Raw genomic sequence first — 26,477 nt, forward strand, 5'->3', positions numbered from 1 at the left:
TGTATCTGAATTCCTAACCACTCAATACAACCCATGTTGCATAGCCTCATGTGGGTAAAAGTACCCTGCTTCTGGTGTCAACCCTTGCCCTGCTGTGTAGGAAGTGAACCTCTCCTAGGGTTAAAAGAGGCCTCTCAGTCACCACTAATTCCATTTGTCCTTTTCTGATGCCCTGTGGTGATGTACCAGAGTGAACTTGGGAAGGGTGCATGATATACATTTCTTTGGTAAAGTGAGACTATGTTGATTTTGAAGAAAAGGTGGGACAAAAGATTATTATGATGCCTCAGCCATTAACATGTTTTTAGACATGTCAGTTTTCAGGAAGGTATGTGAGGAATAGGAAGTGGGAGGATTACCCTCTTAGATCCTCAGGGTAGTATATAGTCCACTGTGGACGTCACTGACCTAAAGGATCGAGGATGAGGGACACAGGTTCTAGTTCCTGCTTTTTTCCTTATAAATTTTGGGTAAACCACTTTGCCTTCTCGTATATCTGTCTATTCATTTTTAAAGTAGGAATAGTAAATGCTGCCCCAATTATCTTTCAGAGCTGTTGTGGAGATTAACTGGGATAATGTCTGTAAAAGCATTTTGAAAACTGAGAGTGCTGTCTAAACAGAAGATGTCATTATCTGTATCCTAAAGTCACTTTAGATAAATTACCGTGTACCACAAAGCATAGTGAAATAGAACTCCATCTGAAAAGCCTTTCTTACTGAAAGAGAATAAAAGGTAGTTTTTTGGTAACCCAAAATATTAATATCTTCCAGCTGACATAGTAACCACAATTTTAAGCCATATATTGGGCCTTAGGTAAGAGCTAATAATTGTTGAGACTTATAGTATACTATGCTCTTTTCTACATTCCATATATCAATTCATTTAATTCTCACAACAAATTTATGAGGCAGGCACTATTATTATCTCTCATGTTGTAGAGAATAAACTGAAGTTTGGAAACTGTTGACTTGGTTACACAGTCACGTAGGGTCAGACCTAGGCTTTGAATCCTGGCAGGTGGTTCCATGGCCCATGGTCATAGGCTTAATAAGACACACACCTTGTTATACAGATTCTTAATTGTGTTTTTCCTACCTCCAATTCTCCACCTCCCATACCATGACTTCTGCTAAATAATTAAAGAAGAAAATGGTGTAACTAATCAATGAAGAAAACTGTGTGACAGGGGAAAGAGAGAGAGAGAGAGAGAGAGAGAGAAAGGACCAATAGGAAATCCAGTGGGTACTCCTTTGTCAAAGAATCATAGTGGTTGCCTCAAGGCCGTGTGTGACATCTTTGTCGGTTGCTGTTGGATCAGCCTCCTGGTCTCTCACCTACTCAGAAGGGTAGGAAGGGCTCACCCTCCTGTCTGCCTATCCTTGGAGTCTGGGAGCAGAGGGAGACCTGCACACTCCAAGTCTGGTTAAATGAGGTACATGTCACCTCTCCTCATTCAAAGATGGGAAGGAATAGGCGAGCACAGAGTGTGATTTTTGGCCTTCTTTCTGTCTGAAGTGATCACAACATAGTCTGATACATCTTTAGTTTTCATAATAATTTTGTCTTTGAATCTGTGTGATATTAATATTGCCATTCCTGCCATCTTATAATTATTTGGCTTAGCTTTTTTTTTGTTCATTTACTTTCAAACTATTTGTATATTTCCATTGAAAATGGAGCTTTTGTAGACTGTGTATATTTGGAGCTACTTTGTTCTATCCATTCTGAGTCTTTGCCTTTTTTTAAAAAAAATATTTATTTGAGAGAGAGCAAGTGAGAGAGAAAGCACAGATGGAGGGAGGGGCAGAGGGCAAGGAAGAGGCAGACTCCCCGCTGAGCAGGAAGCCCTATGCAGGGCTGGATCCGAGAACTCTGGGATCATGACCTGAGCCAAAGGCAGACACTTAACAACTGAGCCACCCGGGCGCCCCGAATTTCTGCCTTTTAATTGGAGTGTTTATTCCATTAAAACTTAATGTAATCATTGATATGGTTGAATTTGGTTCTACCATTTCATTTTATTTTTTTCTATTTGTTCCTCAGTTTTTATTCCTGGGTTTCTCTTTTCCTGCCTTTCTGGAGATTCAGTATTTTTTAGAATACCATTGTAATTTTTATGTACTTTTTAACTCAACATTTTTATTCACTTGGATTTTTACTCTAAGAATTATAATGTATATTCTGAATTTCTTACGATCTGTTTATTGTTGATATTACACCACTTTACTCCCAAAATGTAGAAGGCTTACAATGTAATAGGTCCGTTTTCATTCCCCCATTCTTGATGCTGTAGTTGTCATACTTGTTATATCTGCATTAAACTCCACATGAAACTTTATATAGCTCTATAGCGTGAGGTATGTAGGAATTGGTCCTAAGAGGTAGATAACTCCATGGACTCACATTGTTCTGAGCATGGGCTGAGGTAGAAGGTTGTGGGAGAGTTGGATTTTAGAAGAAGAATATAAAGTAAAAATCATGTTGAGTGAACATTTCCTATGAAAATATATTGAATTGCACATGAATTATGTTGCATGCAGCTTCGATAATACAACCCTGGGAGAACACTCAGATACAAAAGAAGAGAATCTAAGTAGACCCTTGGGCACTCTAAAATCGGTAAGTCCAACACAGGAAGAGAACTCAGTAGATGAAGCTAAGAAAGCATGTCCTGTGTTGTAGGGGGAAACCAGGATGGTGCAGTTGCAGTTATAAGAACAAGAGTCTACTGAATAATTCTGAATGGTCTAATATGAGAAGAATAGAAATGGAACCATTGAATTAGAAATATGGAGCTTATTGCTTTAGCAGGAGTAGTCTTCAAGAGTGGGCTCACAAAAGAATGCACAGTAAATCAGTGGCGAGCAGGACCGTAAGAAATCTACAATAAGGTTTTCTGTGCAGAGGAGTGGGACAGTGCCTGGAGAGGAACATGAGAACAAGGTTTGTCTGTCTGTTCATAATAGAAGATTCTAGTCTTCGTGGTATTTCTCAAAGGTAAAGAAGAAGCTACCTCCCCAAGGGGTAGTTAGAGAGATGTAGGGGTACTTCCTGGTCAACCCAGTTGCCAGGGGGTGCTCCTGGTGTTTACCAGACTACAAACATCCTGCAGAGCTTAGGGCATTCTTTCTTGAGGAAGAATTGTCTTAACCCCAAAAGCACTGAGCCTGTTTTTATGCTGATGACAATGATCTATCTTGGCTTCTGTTTTTATTTGATTCTCTCAGCAGAAATGTCTGGGCCTCACATGATGTTCCATGCCATCTGAGTCAAGCCTTTGACAAATCTGGACTGTTCTTTGATTTGCCCACCTTAGATCACCCCTTCTGAGATCTCCAGGGAATCCATCACTGTGACTAAGGGAAAGCCAGGCACTGACTGGTTTATGCCCATCCTTGAGCCTATTGCTGTGACAAGGAGGATGAGGTTATGCTGATTAATAAGAGTCCACTCTGGACTGGAGGGAGAGAGTGGCTCACCCCACCTAAATTCCATGACTGCTCTCCGTGGGGGAAATAGAATGGCTGCTTTCAAGGCAGTCCGGATCCTATAAGGACCATCATCTTTGGACAGATTTAGGAGTGATGAATGATAGGAAAGTACTATAGTTGTAACTCAAGTATTTCTACCCCCTGCAGTCAGGCCAGGAAAAGAGAATAGCCTTGAGAGAAACATAAGCACCCATCACCCAATGACTCCTTCCCCTTTTTCTTCTCAGTTACTTTCTTATCATCTGGATCTTCTGAACACTGCTTAGGAATGGCATCAAAATGAGTGTGGATGTGTCTCATTATTTTTTTCTTAGCAGTGCATTATGGTATTTATTGTTGATTATTACCATTATTACCATTATCGATAATACTAATTGGTACAGTATTTATTTCTGATTCTATTATAGGTGTCATTAAAACAATGCATTCCCAAACTTTTAATTTATAATTCAAATCTCAGAAAAGGAGACAAGTGAAGTTCTTTATCCTGGTCTCTTTGTTCCTGGGATTTTTCTGTCCATCATGAAGAAGAGCAGAAACCAGAAAAATAGGCTACTTTATTTATTATTCACCCATATCCCATTTAATCTATCTTAGTTACAATATTAAAGGATGGGTGCTACTTTAATTAGCACTACCTCTTCTAGGTGACTAAAATTAGGGAACTGTTTTTTGGAGTACAAACTTCCCCTGTACTAAGAGTACAGAGTGTGTACCAAGCGACTCTTCCCACAATTTCCCGATGCATCCATAATCACAACAAATCTCTTGTAATGGGGCATTTAGAGTTGTGCACATTCAGCAGATAAGGAAGCTAAGAAAAGGTGACAGGTAGTTTGTCCTAAGTCATAAAATTAACAAGTGGCACAACGGATTCCAATTTCTCTTTTCCTGGCTCTAAAGATACTCTACTTCCTGTGACTTTTCAAGAGGTAGTAGAGGGAGAGAGTTGGGTGCATTCCTCTGCTCCTCTCTTTTGGGAATCTTGGAGTTACAGGACCAGAACCGATGGGACCTGATGCATTTCTCCCATGTGCCAGAAGAAGGTAGAGACCCACCACAAAATACGCTACTACCACTAAGCACTGGTCATTTTCCACATAATGGCACTTGATTATTGATGGTCTGGTCACTTGAAAACGTTTGTTCCTATCCATGACCATGTTTTAGTTTGCCTAATACCTGCTGTGCATTTGGTCAGTTTTTCCATTGTCAATCCATACTGTATATCTGAACTGCTTCTCAAAGGTATTCATTTCTAAAGTATTGACATGATTTATCCAAATTAAACTTAAGTTAAAAAACTTTAATTTTTCTATTTAAACAGAATGAAAAAGGCCTTTAGCTACTAATGATTTGAATTGTGGTACAGAATTCCCTAGAATGTTTTTTGTAGCTCTCTTTCCCTTTAGTTTGGCTTGTTTGCTTATTTTTATAATTCTTGTCCTTAAGATGGAATCTCCATAATTGGAACCCCTGGCGAAAAATCATCAACTCAGCACAGGCTGGAATTTTGATTCCTTTTTTTAGTTTTAGTAACTTCTGTATAGTCCCCAGCTGTTCCTTCCCATAAACCCCTCTATGGCATTCTGCTTTAAAAACAAATCTGTTCACGCTACTGGGAAATCATGTGTAGAACTGGGACCAGAACTTCTGTCCCTTCTTGCCCCTTACTTGACTCCTATCTTGTCTGATGAATGGGTTGCCTTATGGTCTCTGACCTGAGGATGCTGGGAATATACCCCAAGGGCTCCCAATACACATTTATTTCTCCTCTACTTCAGTGGTGTCACATGACATCTACTTAAAAGTTTATCAAAAGCACCTTTTCCTCCGTAATTTTTTTTTTTTTTTTGGAACACTTCTGTCATTTCCAGTCCATACTCCTGTCCTAACTGTGTTTCTGTGCTGGGCAAACTGTGTCAGGTTTTTGCTCTTGTTGTGTCATCTGTGGCACCTGCTCTCATTTTGGTATCATTTTTATTTTATTGTGTCTTATAACCATTGTTCATTATTCTTTGCTCTTAGCTCTTCATTGGAGCTTTTATTTTTTAATCCCATTTTTCTGCTGCTAACCTGGATAGGGAATACCTGAATTATGTTGGAAAACCTGTTTGCTGTTGTTGTTTCTTTTTTATCACAAAGTAAAGGAATGTGGACTTTTCTTTGGAGAATATTTTAGGCAGCCTGTTATAGTAGAAATGGAAAGGAGTTTAGAGTTTGATTGAACTGAATTTGAGTTGTGATTCCATTACAAAGCTGCCGATGTCCTTAGAAAAGTGATTACAATTCTCTAGGACTCCATTTACTATTCTCTTAGGTAAGGATAGTAATACTGACCTTACGAGATCATTGGAAAGCTTAAAAATAGCACATGTAAGGTGCAACTTCTGCCACATAGTGTTTGATTATTATTGGCATTGTAATGATTATTTTATTATAATTATTATTTGGTGGTCCATCTCATATTCGAATTGACAACTAGTACATGATAATGCTACATTTAAAGGACATGCAGGAGAAAATAAGCTATAATGGCTCGCCTTAAGGAGTTTATAATCTTTTAAAGAAGGATAAATATATACCCAAAACATGTAAGTCAGATACAAACATTCATTATTTTTGAAGGTAATTCTGTGATAGTTGTAAACACTATAAATATTACTTAACACATCACAGAACACCCTCTGTGGCTTCTTTATTGTGACGATTAGGGAACTGAGAGTTAAAGCAATAGAGGTAAGACGTTTACCCCACCTGTTTATGCTGCGAAGGGACCTACAGGGACTGGTGCAGGGGTCCTTCCCACTCTGGAGGTGTCCTTGTAACCTCCATGCTCTGCTGCCTCCAGAACAGAATGTGGCAAAGAGTGTAAGATGGTCATGCTCAACCCCCTGAGGCCCTCAAGAGGTGGGCTCGGTTTTGACTGGGCTGATAGTGAGAGGCCTCTTGGAGGAGGGACGTCTGAGATGGATCATGTGGTGAACAGGCTTTCAACAGGCAGAGGGGAAGAAGACATGGGTGCAGAAGTGTTCTGGGAGCATTCAGTGTAGCAGTGCACATGTGGGGACTGATGGAGGAGCTGCTGGGATATAGGTTTGTGTCAGATGAGAGGGGCCTTGGGTTTTTCTCCCCAGCAGACACAGTGACACTTTAAAGGATTCGCGGGCTATGCCATGATCAGAGCTCTGGATTGATAAGGCTGACTCTGCAGAACGGTGCGGGGCATTTTGGAAGTGAAGAGAGCGTATCACGACTCCAGTTGGGAGGCTAGCGCAAGAATCTGGAAAAGATCGACTGAAGTGATGACAGAAAGCGTGGGCAGGAAAGGACCTGTGTGGGCGACATTGACAAGTGAGAATGGCAGTCGGCCGTGTTGAGAAGGCATGCAGAGACGGCAGCTCCCAGCCTTGATTGTGAGGGGGGTAGCGGCTCCAATAAGAAAGATGGTGTCCATAGTTTCAAAAGAAAGGGCAAATAAGTATCACCATAAGATCTAGTGGAGCCTTTTGGCAGGGTCACCCAAAGTCCAGGGCTCGGGTGGGTCTTCACTCTAGTCAGTAATGCAGCTTGAATGGTTTCTATCACTATACCGTGAGTGCAAACATAACGCCTCCGATATTTATGAAGAGGGGCACCATGGAGGGAGTGGGCATTCATACAAGCTGCTGGAGCCGACTCTCTTCCATAAACTCCTTGGAGTCTCACAGTTCCAATCTACCGAGTGTTCTCCCTGAGCCCTTTGTTTCCCAGGACAGGCATCAAAGGGAGCATGCGATTGTGTTTGAGGGTCACTGACTAATGTAAGAAAAGGAAATCCCACAGGGAAACTCCGTTTTTCTTCAAACGTTGCTCCATTGCATTCAGTTTTATGTTATAAGTGAAAGAAAACGTATGCCATTCAATGAATGGCGGGCGAGCGGTAACTTGGTTCAAAAGTATTGCTATTGCCCTGTCAGAGCTTTGAGTAATACTCACTTTTCTCCCCTCTCTCCCAATGTCTTGGTCAGTGTTTGTCAGGTTCAACTCCAGCCATGGTTTCCCAGTGGAGGTCGATTCCGACACCAGCATCTTCCAGCTCAAGGAGGTGGTTGCTAAGCGACAGGGGGTTCCAGCTGACCAGTTGCGTGTGATTTTCGCAGGGAAGGAGCTTCGGAATGACTTGACAGTGCAGGTGAGTCTCCCTCGGTGGATTGTTCCTGGGATGCAGCCAGCCGCATTGCTTATGCTGCTTACTCGGCCAGGCTGACATTCATGCCTGAGATCTGATAGAATAAATAGTGCCTGGGGATTCCTTGAACTTTACTCCACACTGCTTCATTAATTCTGACCTTCTTAATTATGCATTAAAACAGCAAGCAGCAAGGACTGGAAGAACAACTGTGAGTGAGGGGGAGAGAGAGAGAGAGAAAGAACACACAGACTGGGCTTAGTGAATAAATGTTTACTGACTACAGGAGCAGCAAGGCACAATTTCTGTGTCTGTTCAATTTCTACCTTACTTATTCCATTTGAATCTTAATGAAGAAGGATTCGAATAAATGGTTCCAAATCAGGCTGCTCCGTCACTGTGCTGTGAGGAATTTGTAACCCAATTGTGACCCCTGGAGGATAGTCGCAAGTCTGCCTCCGGGGCTCGCTCGTGAAGGTCCCGGGCTCTGGGCCCGCCCACAACAGACCATCCAAATCCCAGTTTCCATGCCGGTAGCCGAGGAAGACGGAAGCGTAGCAAAAGTGCACCTCTGTGCTTATTTTCTCCACGCCTCAGTAAAATTGTCCTTAGAACAGACCCCCGAAACGTCAGAGAGTGAGCAGCGTCTGTCCTCTCCTACAGCACCACACTGTTCCTAAGGCTGTTGAAGCCTCCTAGCCTTTCATTTGGGTGTTTCATTGCCAAGGGCGATTTCTGTAGCAAGAAGGGGAGAACTGGTGAAGGAAGTGATGCACAGCACCCTCACCTGGAGGTGGAGACCTGTCATTTGTTGGGGGAGGTCAGCAAATACTGTCGAATGGGGATTGAAGTCCTTTGTGAAAGTGTGAAAGACGGAGTGAATGCGTTCTGTGGGTGGTACAGGTGATGCTGAGGGACCCCTCAGCACACGTTCCCCCTTCCTTAACCAGCACCCATTAATTGCACTCCTGTTTATAGCCTTGTGGGGGCCGCTGCTTTGCACAGTGGGGGACTGCTGAGCGTGGCTACATGGAAACCCCTTCTGGTGTTGACATCCTATCATTGTGTCTTCTCCTGATGATATTTACTGCTGCATCCTGAAATGCTCTAGAAATTGGGATATACAAAGGAAGCTGTAGAAATGCAAATCGTCCCCCTCCTGCTCCAGCGTGTCTTTGCTGATGGCTGGAGGCACCTGCTCATTGAGCACAAACTGCTGTGCTTTGCTTTTAGGCAGTTTGTTTTTATAAGGGAAGTGCCTGTGCTAAAAAGTGTTTCGCTTTTTTTTTTTTATTTCAGTCAACTAAAAAGCTTCTTCGTGTACCTGCCAACCTCTAAATCCAAGAATGTTCCCTTCACAAATAAATGACTTTAAAACAGCTCCTTGAACCAAAATATTTTATGTTACCAGGAGTTTTGAAGTTTCAGGTTCTAATCCTCTTCACCTTTACTGTTCAAGCTGATAGGTTAAACTAATTGCTATAGATGGTTCATTTGACAAACATGTATGTGTAAGATATATATTGATTTAGATTCTTTTTATTTTGACACACACTTCCAATGTTCTGGGCTTCCCAGGGGCTCACAAAGAAAGGGGAAACTCATTCCTGCTTTTGTGGTGACTCTTTCTTTAGGGGCCCTAAAAGCAACAGAAGTATTAGGTTGAACCATATGGCATAAAACTATCAGCAATTTCATGTGGTCCAACGTAAGAATGTCAAACATGAGAAGCATGATATGGAAACTGAAATGTCAGCAGTACAAGATTTTAAAGGTGGAGAAAACACATCTGAGTAGAAGTCACCAAGACTTTGTGGATGAATTGAAACTGGAGTAGGATTCCATAGATGGAGAATGAGCATGGAGTGTGCTTTCTGGAAAGCATGGGTCCCTGTTCTTCTAGAAGCTAGAAGAGATGTTGAAGACTAGGCAGGAAGGGAGCTTAAAGCTGTGTCTTGCAGAGGCTTCATGCATGGAAATAGGGTGCTGTCAAAGGAAATGGGAGTCTGGAGATCCAGTCTGGTTGTAGGAAGGATGAGGAACTTAACCTGCATGATAAGTAGATGCCAAGGGAAATCTATATGGGGATGTCTAGCAGGCGTTTGATAACTTAGCTGTGACGCTTAGGGGCTCACTTCATATTTAAGGACGAGCTACCTAGAGCTAAATATTACAGCTATTGGGTTAGATGTGACTGCCCAAGGGGCAGAGGACAGAGGCATGAGCCGGTCTTTTAGGCAGCGAGGGGAGAAGCCAGTGAAGGAGGCATCATCCATCCAACTGATGTGTTGGAGGATATTTTGGAAAAGAAAATTACTGGTGAAGAAGTATACCCGCTGTGAAAAGATGGGGGAGGATGAGAAGAAAAGAGCCTTTGGACTTGATGACCATAGTGATGACTCCAGGACAGGGTTGCGGGTGGTGAAAGCCAGAGCGTTGGGTTCAGCGTGAGCTGTGGACTATAATGAGGAGGCTCAGCTTGTCAGCAAAGTTATATTATCTTCATTTCTAAGTGCATGGATTATACTATAGAGTGTTTATATCATAACTCTCAAGTATTTAGGGAATACCTACTTTTAATACTAGAAATTAAGGCAAAACAATTTTTTTAAATGTATCTTACATACTTAGACAATGTGGCCTCCCTGTATTTCAGTTGGCTCGTTTGTAAAGTGGGAATAATACTAGTACCTATCTCATTGGAATTTTGTGAGGACTAAATTAGTTAATTTATGTAAAGCTCTTAGAACAGAGTGTGACATATAGTAAACACTATGTAAATGTTAGCACTTATTAGCATCCTCATCACTGTGAATATCATCACCATTATAAGGGACAACTGCAGACTCTAAGAGATCACTTTAAATAATACAAGACTACTTTCCATCATGAATTATGATGAGGATATCTGCAATAAATTAAAGAGTTAAGGAATGACAATAGGATACATATTTGACTGGGGCAAATATATCTGTATATATTTGTGTCTGTGTGTGTGAATGTATATGTATGTAGTATTTATACATTTTAAGTAAAATGTATACTTTTAGTTAAATTAAATTAAATTTTAGTTTAATTAAAAAGAACTCTCTAGAGTTTGTAAATGAATTTTTGACCCTTACATGTACAGGTTTTACTTACCTTAAGAATAGTGGAATTTGAGTGGCGCCTGGGTGGCTCATTGGTTAAGCATTTGACTCTTGATTTCAGCTCAGGTCATGATCTCAGGGTCATGAGATTGAGCCCTGCCTCAGACTCCACGCTGGGTGTAGAGCCTGCTTGGGATTCTCCCTCCCTCTCCTCTGTCCCCCACCTGGCATGTACTTGCGTGCACTCTCTCTCTACAAAAAAAAAAAAAAAAAAAGAATAGAATTTGAATTTAGCAAGCTTAAAAAGACTTTATACTTCCTCTTGACAATTGTAGTAAAAATAGAAACCTATAGGGGCGCCTGAGTGGCTCAGTCATTAAGCATCTGCCTTCAGCTCAGGTTATGATCCTGGGGCCTCCTGGGATCGAGCCCCACATCAGGTTCTCTGTTTGTGGAAAGCCTGCTTCTCCCTCTCCCACCCCCTGCTTGTGTTCCCTCTCTCTCTGTGTCTCTCTCTTTAAAATAAATAAATAAAATCTTCAAAAAAAAAAAAAAAAGAAACCTATAGCCATAGTGTTCAGCAAAGATTCCTAGATTCATCATGGTATTATTGCTTTCAAAATATATTTTTGTAAAGTGATTATTTGCCACATACTATGTTTGTTATAAGCAAACTGTAAAGAGTTGTACAATTTTTCCTACTTCATAAACAATATTTCTGTGCATGCTTTTATTATTTTCCTTATACCTACAAGTATGTGAAATAAAACTAATCTTTGACGTAGTATGCATAGTTGCTTGGTATTTTTCTTTAGAAAGAGTTCTTGTCAGCTCTTGCAACAGAATATTCAGGTCCCATTCAAATGATATGTCTCTCATTTTCCTAATCCCAAATCTAACATGCTCCATATCAAAAATTTCTGAAATCACCTGTATATGATTTTGAATTTATTATTCAAAATTATACATGGAAAATAATATTCTAAAGTAGTTGTACAATTCAAAATGTATGAACTGTGTCATTAGATTAACTTACAATGACAGGAACTTGAGAATTTATCTAAGATTTTGTTTGAGCAGAATTCATTGTATTCACATGAGCTGTATTAATATCATTAGTATCAATATAGGTTTATTAGCCAGTGTATTAGAGTCTCCAAAGGAACAGACCAGTAGGATGGATTAATCCATCCATCCCTCCATCCATCCATCCATTCATCCAGCCATCATTTTTTTAATCTATCAATTCTATCTATCTATCTATCTATCTATCTATCTATCTATCTATCTATCTATCTAGGATAGACAGATAGATACATAGATAGATTTATTATAAGGAATTGACTCACATAATTATGGAGGCTGACAAGTCCCAAGACCTGCAGTCTGCAACCTTAGTTTGGTCTCAGCCTGAAGGATTAAATCAGGAAAGGGGATGGCACAGTTTCAGTCTGAAGGCTCACAGCCTTGAGACCCAGGAAGAGCTAATGTTTCAGGTCAAGTCCAAAGGCAGGAAAAAAAAAACAAACAAACCCTCAAACAATGTCCTTACTAGAAGGGCACTGAGAAAATGAAATTCTCTCTTGTTTATGAGAGAGTCAGCCTTTTTTAAAATTTTTCTCCCCAGGCCTTCAACTGATTAGATAGGGCCTACCCATATTGGGGAGAGCTGTCCGCTTCACTCAGTCTACCAATTCAAATATTAATCTCACCCCAAACACCCTCACATGCACACCTAGACTTATGTTTGACCAAATGCCTGGGCACCCCATGGCCCAGTCAAGTTAACACATAAAATTAACCATCACAGCCAGGAAATGAGAAACCTTGTTATAGTTAATTAATGTTATAGGAATGTTATTCTATTTGTATTCTTTTTGTAATAACCAATTATACTTGCAAAATAGGTAATAAAATGTCTTATTTTACATAGAAATATTTGTTTTATAAAAAAATTCACCCAGGTGGATGTTCATAAATTCCTTTAAATACTCAATATTATGATGTTTAAAATGTAGATACACATTTGGAAATCATCATTTCATAAAATAGATTATTCTTGTAGTAAATATTATAGGGCATCAGTTTATTACTCCTGTTCTTCCAACTAAGCTTTATGATAATGACATGATCTGAGTTTGGAAGACCAGAGACATTTAGACTTCACGAGCTTAGGTTGTAAATATCAAAGACAAATAAATGACCCTGAGAAGCCAAATTATTTAAAAACTGTGGCCCTACCCTCATCCCCACCAACAGTCACAAAGAGTGATGGAGAGTCTAGATTACCTCCCTTGTGAGGCTATAATGAGTGTCTTACACACCTACCCCCCTGACAATAATAAGCTATACCTCTCCCTCCCTGCTGGCATGGTAAACACAAGGGTCGTAGAGGTGAGTTGGGATTTTCACTGTTGCTAAGTGGTAACAGAGCCACTGTTACCACAGTGCCAGTGGAGATCACGTGTGGTGCCGGAACATGACTTCCACCCAGCAATGATGAGGAGTCCCCATTTCACCAGATAATGAATGGAGACCTGGACTTCTGTTTCCACTGGCAATAATGAGGTGGTTATCCCCTTTTCCTGCAGTAATAGTGTCAGAAAAAGCCAGGTAAAGGAGAAGGTTTAAATAAGATCCAGTGTCTCATAACATACGGAGAAAATGCTCAGGTTTCAAAGGAAAACCATTAAGAATCAGAAAGATCTCCAACTCTGTGAGAAGACTATCAGTAGATGCTAATATTGAGATGACAGATGTTAGAATTTATCTGATATTTTAAACAGCCATGATAAAAATGCTTCGATAAGCAATTACAAACATGCTTGAAATAAATGAAAAAATAAGTCTGAGAAAAGAAATAAAGGATATAAAGAAGAATAAATGGAAATTATAGAATTGAAAAATACAACAACAAATAAAAAGCTCACTGAATGGGCTCAACAGAAGAATGGAGGGGATAGAGGAAAAAGCCAGTGAACTGGAAGACAGAACAGTAGAAATTGTGCAATTTGAACAGAGAAAATAGACAAAAGAAGGGAGGAAGAAAAGGAAGAAAGTAAGAAAGGAAGGAGGGAAAGAAGAAAGAAAAAGGAAGGAAAGAGGAAAGGAAGGAAGGAAGGAAGAAAAGAGCAAGTTACAGAAATATGTGGGTCTATAAAAGAGCATTTCAAAATTGTGTCATCAGAGTCCTGGAAGGAGAGGATAAAAGAAGGAGGAACTAAAAGTACTCAAAGAAATAATGGCTGAAAATTTCCCAGTTACTACAAGTAACATCAAACTGCAAATTCAGGAAGCTGAAGGAATCCAGAATTTTGACATAGTCAAAGCAATACACACATCACAATTAAACTTCTAGAAACTAAAGACAAGGAAAAAAAAAATCTTGAAAGCAGCTAGAGAAAATGTACAGGCATAGCCAGAGATGTTGCAGGTTCTTCTTCAGACTGCCACAGTAAAGCTGATATGACAATAAAGTCAAATGGACTTTTTTGGTTTCCCACTGCATATAAAGTTATGGTTTCACTATACTGTAGTCTATTAAGTGTGCAATAGCATTACGTCTAGAAAAACCCAATATATATACCTCAATTAAAAAAATACTTGATTGCTAAAAAATACTAACTGTTATCTGAGCTTTCAGTAAGTCATAATCTTTTTTGCTGGTAGAGGGTCTTGCCTCAGTGATGATAGCTGCTGACTCATCAGAGTGGTGGTTGCTGGAGCTTGGGTTGGCTGTGGCAGTTTCTCAAAATCAGACACCAATGGAATCTTTCACAATGCCTCTGTAGCTTGTGATGCTGTTTGTTAGCATTTTATCCACAGAACTTCTTTCAACTTTGGTCACTGCTCTCAAACCCTGACCCTGTTTTATCAACTAAACTTATGTCATATTGACAATCCTGTGTCGTCATTTCAACAATCTCCACACATCTTCACCAGCTAGATTCTATCCCATGAAACTGCTTTCTTTGCTCCCTTGTAAGAAGCAACTCTTCATCCATAAGTGTCTGTTGTGAGATTGTAGCAATTCAGTCCCATCTTCAGGCTCCAGGTCTAATTCTAGTTCTCTAGTGTTTCCATCACATCTGCATCTACTTCCTCCACTGAAGTCTTGAACCTTCAAAGTGCAAAAAAAAATGCAATATCCATGAAGTGCAGTAAAGCAAAACAAATAAAATGATGTATGACTGTACATCTTATGCAAAATGGAAAAGCAATTTCAATGCCAGTGGATTTCTCATCAGAAACCATGAAGGCTGGAAGAAAGTGGCACATTTTTCAAGTGCTGACAGAAAAGAAGTGTCAAGCTGGAAACGTATACCCAGAGAAAAGATCTTTCAGAAATGAAGAAGAAATTGATGTATTTTCAGATGGAAAAAAAAAAAAAAAAACTAAGATATATTGTCATCAAACTTCCCTAAAAGAAGGATCAAAGAAGGGAAATGAAAAAGGAGGAACTTTGGAACATTAGAAAGGAAGAAAGAACACAGTAAGCCAAAGTATGGCTGAATACACAGACTTTCCTTCTCTTGAGTTTTCTAAATTATGTTTGAGGGTTGTAAGGACTTGTAACGATATCTGATGTGGTTCTAAATGTTAGAAGAGGAAATATTTAAGACAAATATATTATAAATGGACGTAAAGTGACATAAAGGGAGTAAGGTTTTTATACTTCACTTGAAGCTGTAAAACGTAACTTGTGTGGTAAGTTATCACTGATACAGTAATAGCTAGAGCAACCACTAAAATAGCTAAGAGTAAAGTATAAAATGGTGATGACTCTGAATGCTCGTGAGGCTATGGAAATATTGGGTCACTCATATATTGCTGGTGGGAATAGAAAATGGTACAGTCACTCTGGAGGAGAGTCTGACAGTTTCTTAAATACTAAACATACACCTGCCCTGCAACACGGTAGTCACACTCTTGGTTATTTATCTCGGGAATGAAGACTTGTGGTCACACAAAGCCTAGGACATGAGTGTTTATAGCAGCTTCATTCACATTAGAGAAAAACGGGAATAACCCTGATGTTCTTCAGTGGTAAATGAGTCAACCAACTCTGGTACATCCATATCCTACTCAACTGCAAAAGGCACTAACAATTGATAATACACAGCATTTTGCATGAATCTCAAGGGAATTATGTGAAATGAAAAAAAAGCCAATCCCAAAAGGGTCACATGCTGAAAATTCCATTTATATGACATTCTTGAAATGACAAAATTATAGAGATGGAGGACAGATGAGTGGAGGAGGGGATGGGAGCAGGAGGGAAGAGTGTGATGGTAAAAGGACAGCAGGACGGCAGGGGGCCCTGTGGTGGTGGATGTTTTGCACCTTGACTGTATCAATGCTGATAGTACAATTGTGTCATATTATAGTTTTGTAAGATGTTACCTTTGGGAAACTAGGCAAAGGAAACCTAGGATCTCTCTGTATTATTTCTTACAACTACATTTGAACTTATAAATACCTTAAGATAAAATTTAATTAAAACAAAACAAACAAGTTCTACCATCTTCCACAGAGGAATAGAAATGATCTCTGTCTATAGAAAATAAAGAAGCTTGTTATTTGCATCTATTTTAATGGGGCACTACTTCTTAATAAGTGATTTTCAATGTGAGAAACTAGTAGATCGTTTAACTGATTCTTAGAGACATTTAAAGACTAATTCACACTAAAAGTATAAGGCCAATACAACATAATACTTGTAGAAGTATTAAGACATCTTTCTTGAATTCTTGAATAGAATCATTAGTACCTTATAGGCTTGAACGGACATGATTAGTATTTATTTTTAAAGCTCTCACAAAATATTAAGAGAAACAAAAATAAAGTTTTTAATAATGTGTACTCTAGCTATACACATTTTCCAAATGGATTTGAGAGTCATGCACTATAGTTTTAGGAAAAAAATGAGCATCTTATGTAACCATTGTGGTTATGATGGTTAGAGGAAACATTCACTTAGAAAAATTGCTCCTCTTTTATTGGTATTTTACATTTATGTTATAGAAGGAATTTTGGGATGAAATAGTTTCATTTATAAACTAAATTGTATTTAATTTTTTAACTTTCTCTCTTGAATGCGAGACAGAAGCTAGATTAAATTAGAATACAGAACGCACTTTCACCATGATGTTTTTTTTGTTTTTATATAAAAGAAGAATTCTGCAAATGACAATATAAATGGCCAAGATGTTTTATTTAAAATTCTTTTTTTTCCCTCTGATTTTAAGACAAAAATGGAGCCAGTTTACATACCATTATACTCCGCAGTGATTTCTTTGTATGTAAAAGTACAGTTGTGTACATGAGACCTGCAAACACTTCAGGAATAATGCAAACATTTTTTTCCAAAGGGTTGTCTTGCTAATGGAACGTTCTGCTGGCTTCATGCATTTAAGTAAATGTAGATCCCCTCTTGAGTTCCTTCAAAGTACTGGTGCATTATTATGGTGGCTGTTAAGTCCTGCGAACTGTTAGAGTCCAGAATCAAAGGATGGTAATCCGTACAGAGCAAGGTCTCATTCCCAGAAGTCCCTTATTTAACCTGCTTCTGTCTGCTGTTTATATGTGTCATTTGGAAAAAAATCTCTGAATTACTAATTTTTTGCATATTTCAGTACCCTCAGAAATGTTATTTTTCTGTTGAAAGTAAGTCTTGACATTTGTGTGCCCCTGTGGACTTATAAAACATCTTTGAGGATTGCCATGAATAAACTCAGACTTGAAGAAAAAAAAAGTTGAGATTCTTTTAGCTTATAAGAGGCTGAAGATAGAGTCTGTGGGTTTATTTAATAGGCTCATGCCTTTCAAAGATGTTTCCATTGTCCTTATTGTGCTCATTTTCCAAGATAGATGATATGTGAGGGAGTAAAACTCTGCAGCAAACCAATCCCCTAAATCTTAACATAGGATGCATTTTATTAGAGTATATAAGGGAAAAACCGGGTCTCGTAGGAAACTTGACAAGTGGAAGAACGAGTACACAATGTGAAATTTTATTACTATTCACTGAAGTCCTCGTTTCAAATAGTCAATTCTGTTGTCTCTGTTTATTGGACTCAGATTCCATCATGCAGTTGACCCAGTTGTGTTTTAAGAATTTGATACAGTCATTATCCTTCAGCGAAGGAAGTATCCTTTAGAAGAAACAAGAATTTGTGCCTATACCATTCACCTTAAAGCTTCCTTTTTTTTAAAGATTTAATTTATTTTAGAGAGAGAGAGCTCCTGTGTGAGTTGAGGCGGGGGAGGAGCAGAGGGATAGAGAGAATCTCAAGCCGACTCCCCACTGAGCGTAGAGCCTGACACAGGGCTCCATCCCAGCTCCCTGAGATTATGACCTGAGGTAAAATCAGGAGTCGGGTGCTCAACCCACTGAGCCACCCAAGTCACCCCTCACCTTAAAGCTTTTAAACCAAAAGTTTGCTCACCCAGATTCTACCTTTTCCTTATTTGTTCTTGCCGTGTAATTGTAACGGGCCTGGGATTATTATCAGAGAACAATGAAAAATTTTAAATGAAAAAGCTCTTTAAAACTTACTTATTGACGGATAAACATGAGACTATATATTCCTCATTTTCTCTTTGTGGGTGGACTTGATCTATAGCTTTAGTTAATTTTAATTTATAGCTTAACATTGGTAAATATTTGCTCTGCTCCCTTTTCTTTTCTTTTTTTTTTTTAAGTTTTTTTTTTTTTTTTTTTTGACAGAGAAAGAGACAGTGAGAGAGGGAACACAAGCAGGGGGAGTGGGAGAGAGAGAAGCAGGCTTCCCGCCAAGTAGGGAGCCCGATGCGGGGCTCGATCCCAGGACCCTGAGATCATGACCTGAGCCGAAGACAGTTGCTTAGCCAACTGAGCCACCCAGGCACCCCCCTTTTATTTTCTTTAGGTATGAATTAAATGGGAAATCAAGTTAAATGTGTAATAAAATAATTTATTTTAGTTATACTTTCAGTGATGCCCATGAGACAGAGGAAACAACATTGAATGGGACCAGGAGAGTTTTACTTTCCTGTTTTAATATATTAATTTTTTCCCTCCAATTATTAGGTTTAATATTGATAAGAACACAATTCTCATAAACCACTTAACAGTAGAAGTGGAATTAAATGAAATTACCTTTGGGTAAGTGGGTGTGGCCATACAAGCCTTTCTGAGGCCATGGAGGATGTGCTAAGACAGCATTCTTTGGCCATGAGCTAAAACAGAGGGTACACAAACCCATTGGAATGGAAGCAAAACCTCAAGCTTCCCTGGTTTGTGGTGCAAACTCATGATTATTAACTTGGTGTCCGTAGTGTTATAGTCTCATTGATTTGTGGATTTTTAAAAGACAGCATTTTATGCATATGTGTCTTTACACAGACAAGCATACATTCTTTTGGGGAATGCTGTTCATGGGAAGAAAATGGTAAATTTTGTGGGTGCATTTGTGTAATTGTATTTGAGGGTTTTATTCTGTCATTGGATTTTATTTTACCATCGAATGTTTCCTCCCCTGTTGTTGGATCTGGTCAGTTTGAATTCAGAAGTGCCCACTCCTATGTCATTTAATATATAACCTAATTAATGGCACAGAGCTGTGCTTTTTAAATTGATAAAGCATTCTGACATTAGAGGGAGAAGTGAGGAATGTGAGAACCAACTGATGTCTATGTTTCGGAGTACATCACAGACTTTGGTTCAAATGGGTGGGCTTTTGAAAGCTCAGTACAGGTTTTGCCAAGGATAGTTTCTGTTCATTTTTACATCCTTAAATATTTCAAAGGGAAATGGGTCTGTGTGTTTGCATTCCATTTATGCATAATTCGTCACAACATCGTTCTGAAAGGAGAGAAAATAAAAACAACAACTTACTAAGATAGTTCTATTGTTATTTAAAACTTGGACACTAAGAACCTCAGAACCGCAAAAGTAGATAATACCCACTGCCTTGGTTTACCTGTTTTGCCCCTTGGTTTATTCTCATTTTGAGCAGAATTGAGTTGCATGCTTGTCTGTGGAAGTCTAAATGACTGATATATATATTACAGGAGAATTTTATGGTATTGTCTCCAACACATGCTTATTGCCATATGTAACAGAGAAGTTAAAATTTCAAGAATGTCAGATGCTGGGTGAAGTCATTTACTTAGAATTCTATTTGACTTTCTAGTCCACAGTTCTAATGAAGTGGATATGAATCACTCTAAAGTCAGACTTTCTGGGATGGGAAAGTCTTTTAAATGTTTCCGCCTCTATTTTTCTCATCTGTAAAATGGAAATAGTAATAGTGCCTGTATTTTTTAGGGTTATTTTTGAGTTTTAAATGAAACGATACCTACAAAAGACTGATGAATAAGCAAAATTTAATTATTATTAGTTTCGTTTGATGAATAAGTCTCAGAAACAAAGAAAAACCTTTTATTTCCAGTGTGCAATTGATTCATCCTGAAATTTATTTTCTTTTAAATCTCTCCAAAAGAGAACAAATTTACTCCATGCCAGATTTCCTATTTCATACTTGGGATAACCTCAGAATGTCAGACCTCAGTATGTCTTACTCGTGGGAGCTCCTTCGATTTAAGTCTTATGATAAATTTTTATCTTACAGCGTAACCTATTCTAATGGAGTTTACCTTTTTCTTTAGTGTGCTGAATATATCTGGACACACCATTTATTCTGGGAGCAATTTTACTAGAGTACTTACTATTCAAAATCCGTTTATTCAAGATTGCTCCTAAGAGTCTGTGAGTCACTCAAATTTAAAATAGAGGACAAGGGGGTTAGGAGGCACTCTAAAGAGAAAACACATTTCTACACATGCCTACTTCAGTGATTCATTTGTCACCTCTGTAATTTAAAAGCAGAATGGAAATGCTAAATTTACATAATCTATTATTTTGTAGTCCATTTAAAGGTAGTGGTATGGTTCCTGCTGATTAAATTAGTATCTTTTTGTGTTGGTATCTTTTTTGAGTGCTTTAAAAGGAAAAAGTTGGTTTCTCACATGTCAGTCTTCGTATATTGCTTATGTCATATAATGTTGTATATAATTGTTGATTTCATCTGTCTTTTACCTTTACCATGGTCTTAAAAATATATATATAAAATTGTATATCAATTTTTCAATCCTATTCACTGCCAGCAAGCAATTTTTAAAATAATCTGTTCCACTTACTGTAAAAGAGTATATGAGCCATTAAAAGACTAAATTAGTTAATGATAAAGTGGGAAATTCTTCTAATGATTGATTTCAATTTATTAAAAACATGTCATTGAAAGTTTAAAAAAATGTTTATAGTAAACAAATATCAAGGAATATTATTGTTTGAAAATAGCAATAAATTCACTAATTACTTCTAAGGCTTGGTTTGACTGGAAAACACACCTCTAGATTTTGTATTAGACTTTGAAAAATACAATAAGTTTGTTGAGAATCTTTGAGGGTTTGCTGTTTGACTTGGTATTTTCAACTTTTGCCTCGGGTAGAAAAATGTTGTAATGGTCTATCTCCTATTCAAAAGTATTGCATTATCTTTAGTTTTTGTATTATTTTGGTTTTATTTATTATTTTTGACACAAGAGACTGATGGGAAGAATGCTAAGTATCAAACTACTTCTCTGAATATTTGAGTTTTATCTATAAATAGTATTTTTATAGATTCTAGAAAAATAAAAAAAAAGAAAACAAGCACAAGGGACTGACAACTGTTTCTACATCACATTCTGGCCTCTCATTAAATGTATCTGTGTATTCATGATTTATATTCTCCTTATAATTTCTATGTCTCACCCTCTCCAGCATCTTAATCACTACCCGCCCTGTACAAAGCAACATCCTGGATTTTTTCAGCAACACTAATAGGTTAAGTGCAGTGGTCTGTCAGTAAAATGGCTCTCCAGAATAAAAAGGTCTGGTGGTAGCTCTGGCATTTCTGTGGTGTGAACCCTTCCACCCTGATCTTTTTGATAGTACTCACATGATAATGCTGAGTACAGAGTTGGGAAAGATGCTCCAAATCTGTTCCTAGGTGTAGGTATGGGCTGGTTCGGCCCAACACTGGACTCCCTTGTCTTGTCTCTTTGTTCTTCCATCTTTGGACTTGTTGCCTGTTTCAATCATAAGAAACCTTTGTTTACAAAACCTTTGTGTTTGAGGGTAGTTGTTATGCCTAGAAATTCTTTCTCCTTCTGTCTTCACTTCTATTTGATTTTACCTACATCTTGGACAAGCTCCTTTTGGCCATTTTTGAGCAGCGGAGAGGGCCTGAGACTCTGGAACTGACCTGATGCATGCTGGAAGAAGCCTGCGCCTGTCCCTTAGTGCGGCTTGCTCGTAACATGGCCGTACTTCATCGTAGGATCAGTGATGTGGCTTCTGTGGCCACACAGTTAGTATTACACCACTAGCTCTTCATCACTAGTCTACATTTTAGCCAGTTTTCTCCTTCTGCATTTGTACAACTGATTTTTTTAAAAAATTCTATTCATTTAACACTCTTTCATTGAGAACCCATATGTGGCACCAGTAAGACATGGACCCTGCTCACAACAACCTTACAACCTGGTGACAGATATACAAGTAGGTCACAGCACATGGGTTTCAGAGGTTACTGACCATGTGGCTTTGAATGCAGGCTGTCCTTTATTAGTTTTGCCCACTTTAGAGCCCTAGTTAACCTCTCTATGGCTCAATTTCTTCTCCTAAAATGAGAAAAAGACATCGCCTACCTTGGAGGGTCGTTAGGAATATTAAATGAGTTTGTGCATGGAAAGGACTTACAAAGTGCTGGCCCCTTGAAAGCACTCTAGCCTGTCATTGTCGTTATCACTGCTGGTAAAGTGCCCCTGGATGGACAGAACAGTTTTCTCTGCCTTGACTTGGCAGGGAAGGCGGCTAGGCTGTGGAGGATCAGAAACTGAGACGTAAGAGATATCTAGACAAGTGTCCTATAGTAAAAAGGGAGAAAGGCATTTTATGCAGAGATAAAGTATGAGAAGACACTAAGGTCTGAACCAGTTTAGAACTGTAGTTATGTGCTGTGATGAATTGCAATGGAAAAGGAAGAACAAGAAAGGCAGTATCATGATGAGGGTGGACTGGGGTCAAGTGCTAAGGTGCCTGGAACATAGTACTCAGAAGTGTAGGTATCTGATCCTTGTAACGAATGTCCCCTGACATTCATGTCTACAGCATGCGCACCTGGTGCGCAGTTGTGGGAGAGCAATCGGAAACAGGACAGGTGGGCTCCTGCTCTCAGGGAGTATTCTTTTAAAAAAAAAAAAATAAGTATCTATTTATTTTGAGAGAGAGAAAGAACGAGCACATGAGCAGGGGGAGGGGCCAAAGGAGTGGGAGAGAGAATCTGAAGCAGATTCCCTACCGAGTGCGAAGCCTGACAAGAGGCTCCATCCCAGGACTCTGAGATCATGATCTGAGCCAAAATCAAGAGTCGGACACTTAACTGACTGAGCCACCCAGGCGCCCCTCAGAGAATGTTCTGTTTGGGGAATTATGCCAACAGTTTGTACGGAAGGTGTGATATAGTGGGAGGAGGAGTGAGAAGTGGGTGCCCAGGCACTTAGGAGAGCACTGCAGGCTGAGAAGTGCTAACGTCTGAGCTCCGGCAGTGACAGCAAAGAAGGGCATGAAGGAAGGGCTCTGAGGAGAGACCCAGGGTAGAATCTGTAGGGTAGTGAAGGGGTAGGGATAGCTGTTGTGTGTGACCACCAGGATGAAGGGTGGCCCCTAACTGTAGGACTTCTGAATTCCTGGTTCATTGGTTTGTAATAATCAAACGAATATGGATTGAGCTGTTAACACATGACTTGTGATTCTTCCAGTGGTGGAGGAGACAGGCAAGGTCTCTGTTCTCATGGAGCCGACATCCCATGAGCACTAAAAGGCAATTAAATATTTTTGTCAGGGCATCATGAAGATGAATGGTGCGTGTTAAAAAGGACAGAGCAGAAGGATGTAAGGAACCTGGTACCTGATGGCGTCATGGAGCCTGCGTCCAGCCCGGGACAGCTTTTGTCTAGATGTCTTTTCACCCGTGAAAAAGAAATCCCAATTCGGTTATGCTTCTGGTGGCAGTGTTTTGCTACATACAACCAAACTCGTTCCTAACGGCAAAACGAATGATAGTGGTCCATTTTGGATCATTGTAAGTGCTTAGAAGAACAGAAAATCAACCCAAGACTGGTGATACTACCTTATATTTAAGAAATTGAGGAAAGGCCTCTCTTTGGTGGTGATATTTGAGCTGAGACCTGAAGCAGTAGGCCCTGGGACTATCTGGAGGGAAGCATTCCAGAGGGAGGGAGCAGCTCATGTCTCCACCTGGAGTAGGAGTTCGTGAAGCATATTTTGGGGCCACAAAGAAGGTAACTGTGGTTGGAACTTAGTAGAGGCAAGGAGATTAGTTAGGTAGGAGGCTAACATAGTTGTTTCGGGAGAGAGTGGGACTCCCCAAGAGGACCAGCCAGTGAAATGGCCGCAGTGTACAGATTTGTGATGTTTTAGAGGTTGTCTCAATAGGACTTGCTGCTGAACTAACTGATATGAAAGAAAGGGAAGATTTAAGTATGACACACAGATACTTGGCTTGAATACAGTTTCCATGCTGATACCACTAGAAAGAAGGCAGAGTGGAGGAAAAAGAGAGATGCCATTGGGGGAGGGAGTTTAAATAAATTTTATTTGAGGGGTTTAAGGTTTTAAATAAATTTTAAGTGGAGATATCTAGAGGGAGTTTGGTTATATGAGTCTTTTGAGGGGACAGAGTAGAACAGAAATATAAATTTGAGACTCAATGTTCAACCCTCAGTGTCAGAAAATAATATATAGTAAGACACATTCTTCAATTAAAGTTTATTTGAGAATATACACGTATACTCCTACTCCAGATGAAGTTAGATGTAGAATCTAGAGAAATGTAATAGAAATACATGGAAATTGTATTAGTGGCTTCAAATTTGATTAGTATGCTTGTTCTCTTGCAGTGCCTGACATTAGCAATATTGATTTCCTTTACAAGTCAAATTTCCATCATAAGTCAAAGATGAATGAATGGTTTATATATAAACCACCGTATCAAATTCGGAGGGGTTATGTGTTTGTAATTGTTATTGTGAAGTACTTCAGGAATGCAAAAGAGTATAGGGGTAATATAACAAATACCAGTATACCCACTATTCAGCCAAAGGGGAAAAAAATGACAACTAACACTGAAACCCTGAATATACTTCTCTATGGTTCTGTTCTCCTCTTTACTTCCCCAAAGAGGTAACTTTTATCCTGAATTTTGGAATTTGCTATTGTCATCTGTGTTTTTAGTACCCTTTTTATGCGTGCATTTACCATTCCATTAATTATATGGAATACTAGTAATTTGCGTGTTTTTTTAACTTTAAATAAATGATAATTATATTACAGGTCTCTTACGCAACCCAACTTTTTTATTTAGCCATATTTTGAGATTAATCCATATTACTGAGAATTAACAACTGTATAAATAAACATATAAAAAAACAGGACTATAAGCTGAAACATTTTTAATGATTTTTTCAAATATGAATCATATGTAATTATTTATGATATTGCTTAAATCACTGAGTATGATATTGTATGTGTTCTCCAAAAAAGGTTTTTTGGTTCTTTGTTGTCTTATTTGGAATATATAATACTTTGCTAACTTGTGATTGGATTTGTTTTCTTGATCAGTATTATTGAGATTGAAGGTTAATCAGGTAAAATATGAGAAGTTCTGCTCTAAAATTAATTAGCAGAATCTTTTATGTTTCAATGCTTGCCAGATACCAATTTGATTTTATTTAGTCCTCTTTAGGGAATATATTTGAGAAGGTAATGAAATTTTGGGTCCAAGTTCACTTGTTATCAGGGCATACTAGATACTCTAATGAAGGTCAAGAACTTATAGATATGAAGTGTATTGACTGGGGTCTTTGAGGATCCTTTGTATACATTAAATCAAAAGAATTTGATTTTCTTATGTCTGATGTGGTATCGTCATTTAATTTACTTGGTCAGTGTTTCCATATTTTATTATTTCACAGCTAATGCCAAATATCTGGGTCTGTTACTGGTTATGTGCATTCACGAGCAGCCTTTTCCATCAACAGCAAGACAGTCTGGAGGAAGAGGAAAAAGATGTTGTATCTGGCACTGGCTCTTAGATCTATCATCTGTTTATCTTGGATGGCAAGCAAGTTAGTTAATGTCCCTATAGCTTAGTTTCTTTACTTGAGAAGACAGGGATGATAGTATTAACCTTGCAGTTCTTGTGACGAATAAACAAAAGAAGGTTTGCAAAGCATCTCACACAGTGCCTGGCACAAGGTAGGTGCTCAAACATTTCTTTCTTCCTAATATATAGTTCATCATGAATCATACATTGTATATAAAAAATTTGCCAAGTGAGTATCCTTTCTAAGTTACTAACAATTGCCAGCAGGTATATTAAGCAGATTCTCTCTGACCATCAGTTTAGGTTGTAAGAACGCCGGTGGTAGGTTCTGGCTTGTGAGCATGTCCTCTCAGGGAGGAGGGTGGGAGGGGTTCCAGTTTTTATTAGGACCAAAGTAGTGGATTTGATCCCACTTTTAACTTGAGCTCAATCGCGTCATTTGGCTTCAGTTTGCAGTGCTTGTTTTTCAAATTTAATAACAGGAAAGAAGAGTATATAGGTAGAGGATT

At 38.8% G+C, this 26,477-nt stretch overlaps 1 protein-coding gene across 1 annotated transcript in view; it reads left to right on the forward strand.

Annotated features, from left to right (window-relative positions):
- Positions 1 to 26,477, forward strand: part of PRKN (parkin RBR E3 ubiquitin protein ligase) — a 1,301,937-nt gene that overhangs the window by 249,036 nt on the left and 1,026,424 nt on the right. Inside the window, exon 2 of the mRNA XM_028103346.2 lies at positions 7,505 to 7,668. Within this exon, the coding sequence (XP_027959147.1) occupies positions 7,505 to 7,668 (164 nt within the window). The remainder of the gene's footprint in view (positions 1 to 7,504; positions 7,669 to 26,477) is intronic.

The sequence above is a fragment of the Eumetopias jubatus genome, unplaced genomic scaffold (assembly GCF_037043125.1).
Source record: "Eumetopias jubatus isolate StellerSeaLion01/CBP00866 unplaced genomic scaffold, mEumJub1_p1.0 scaffold_6, whole genome shotgun sequence".
NCBI classification, from domain to species: Eukaryota; Metazoa; Chordata; class Mammalia; order Carnivora; family Otariidae; genus Eumetopias; species Eumetopias jubatus.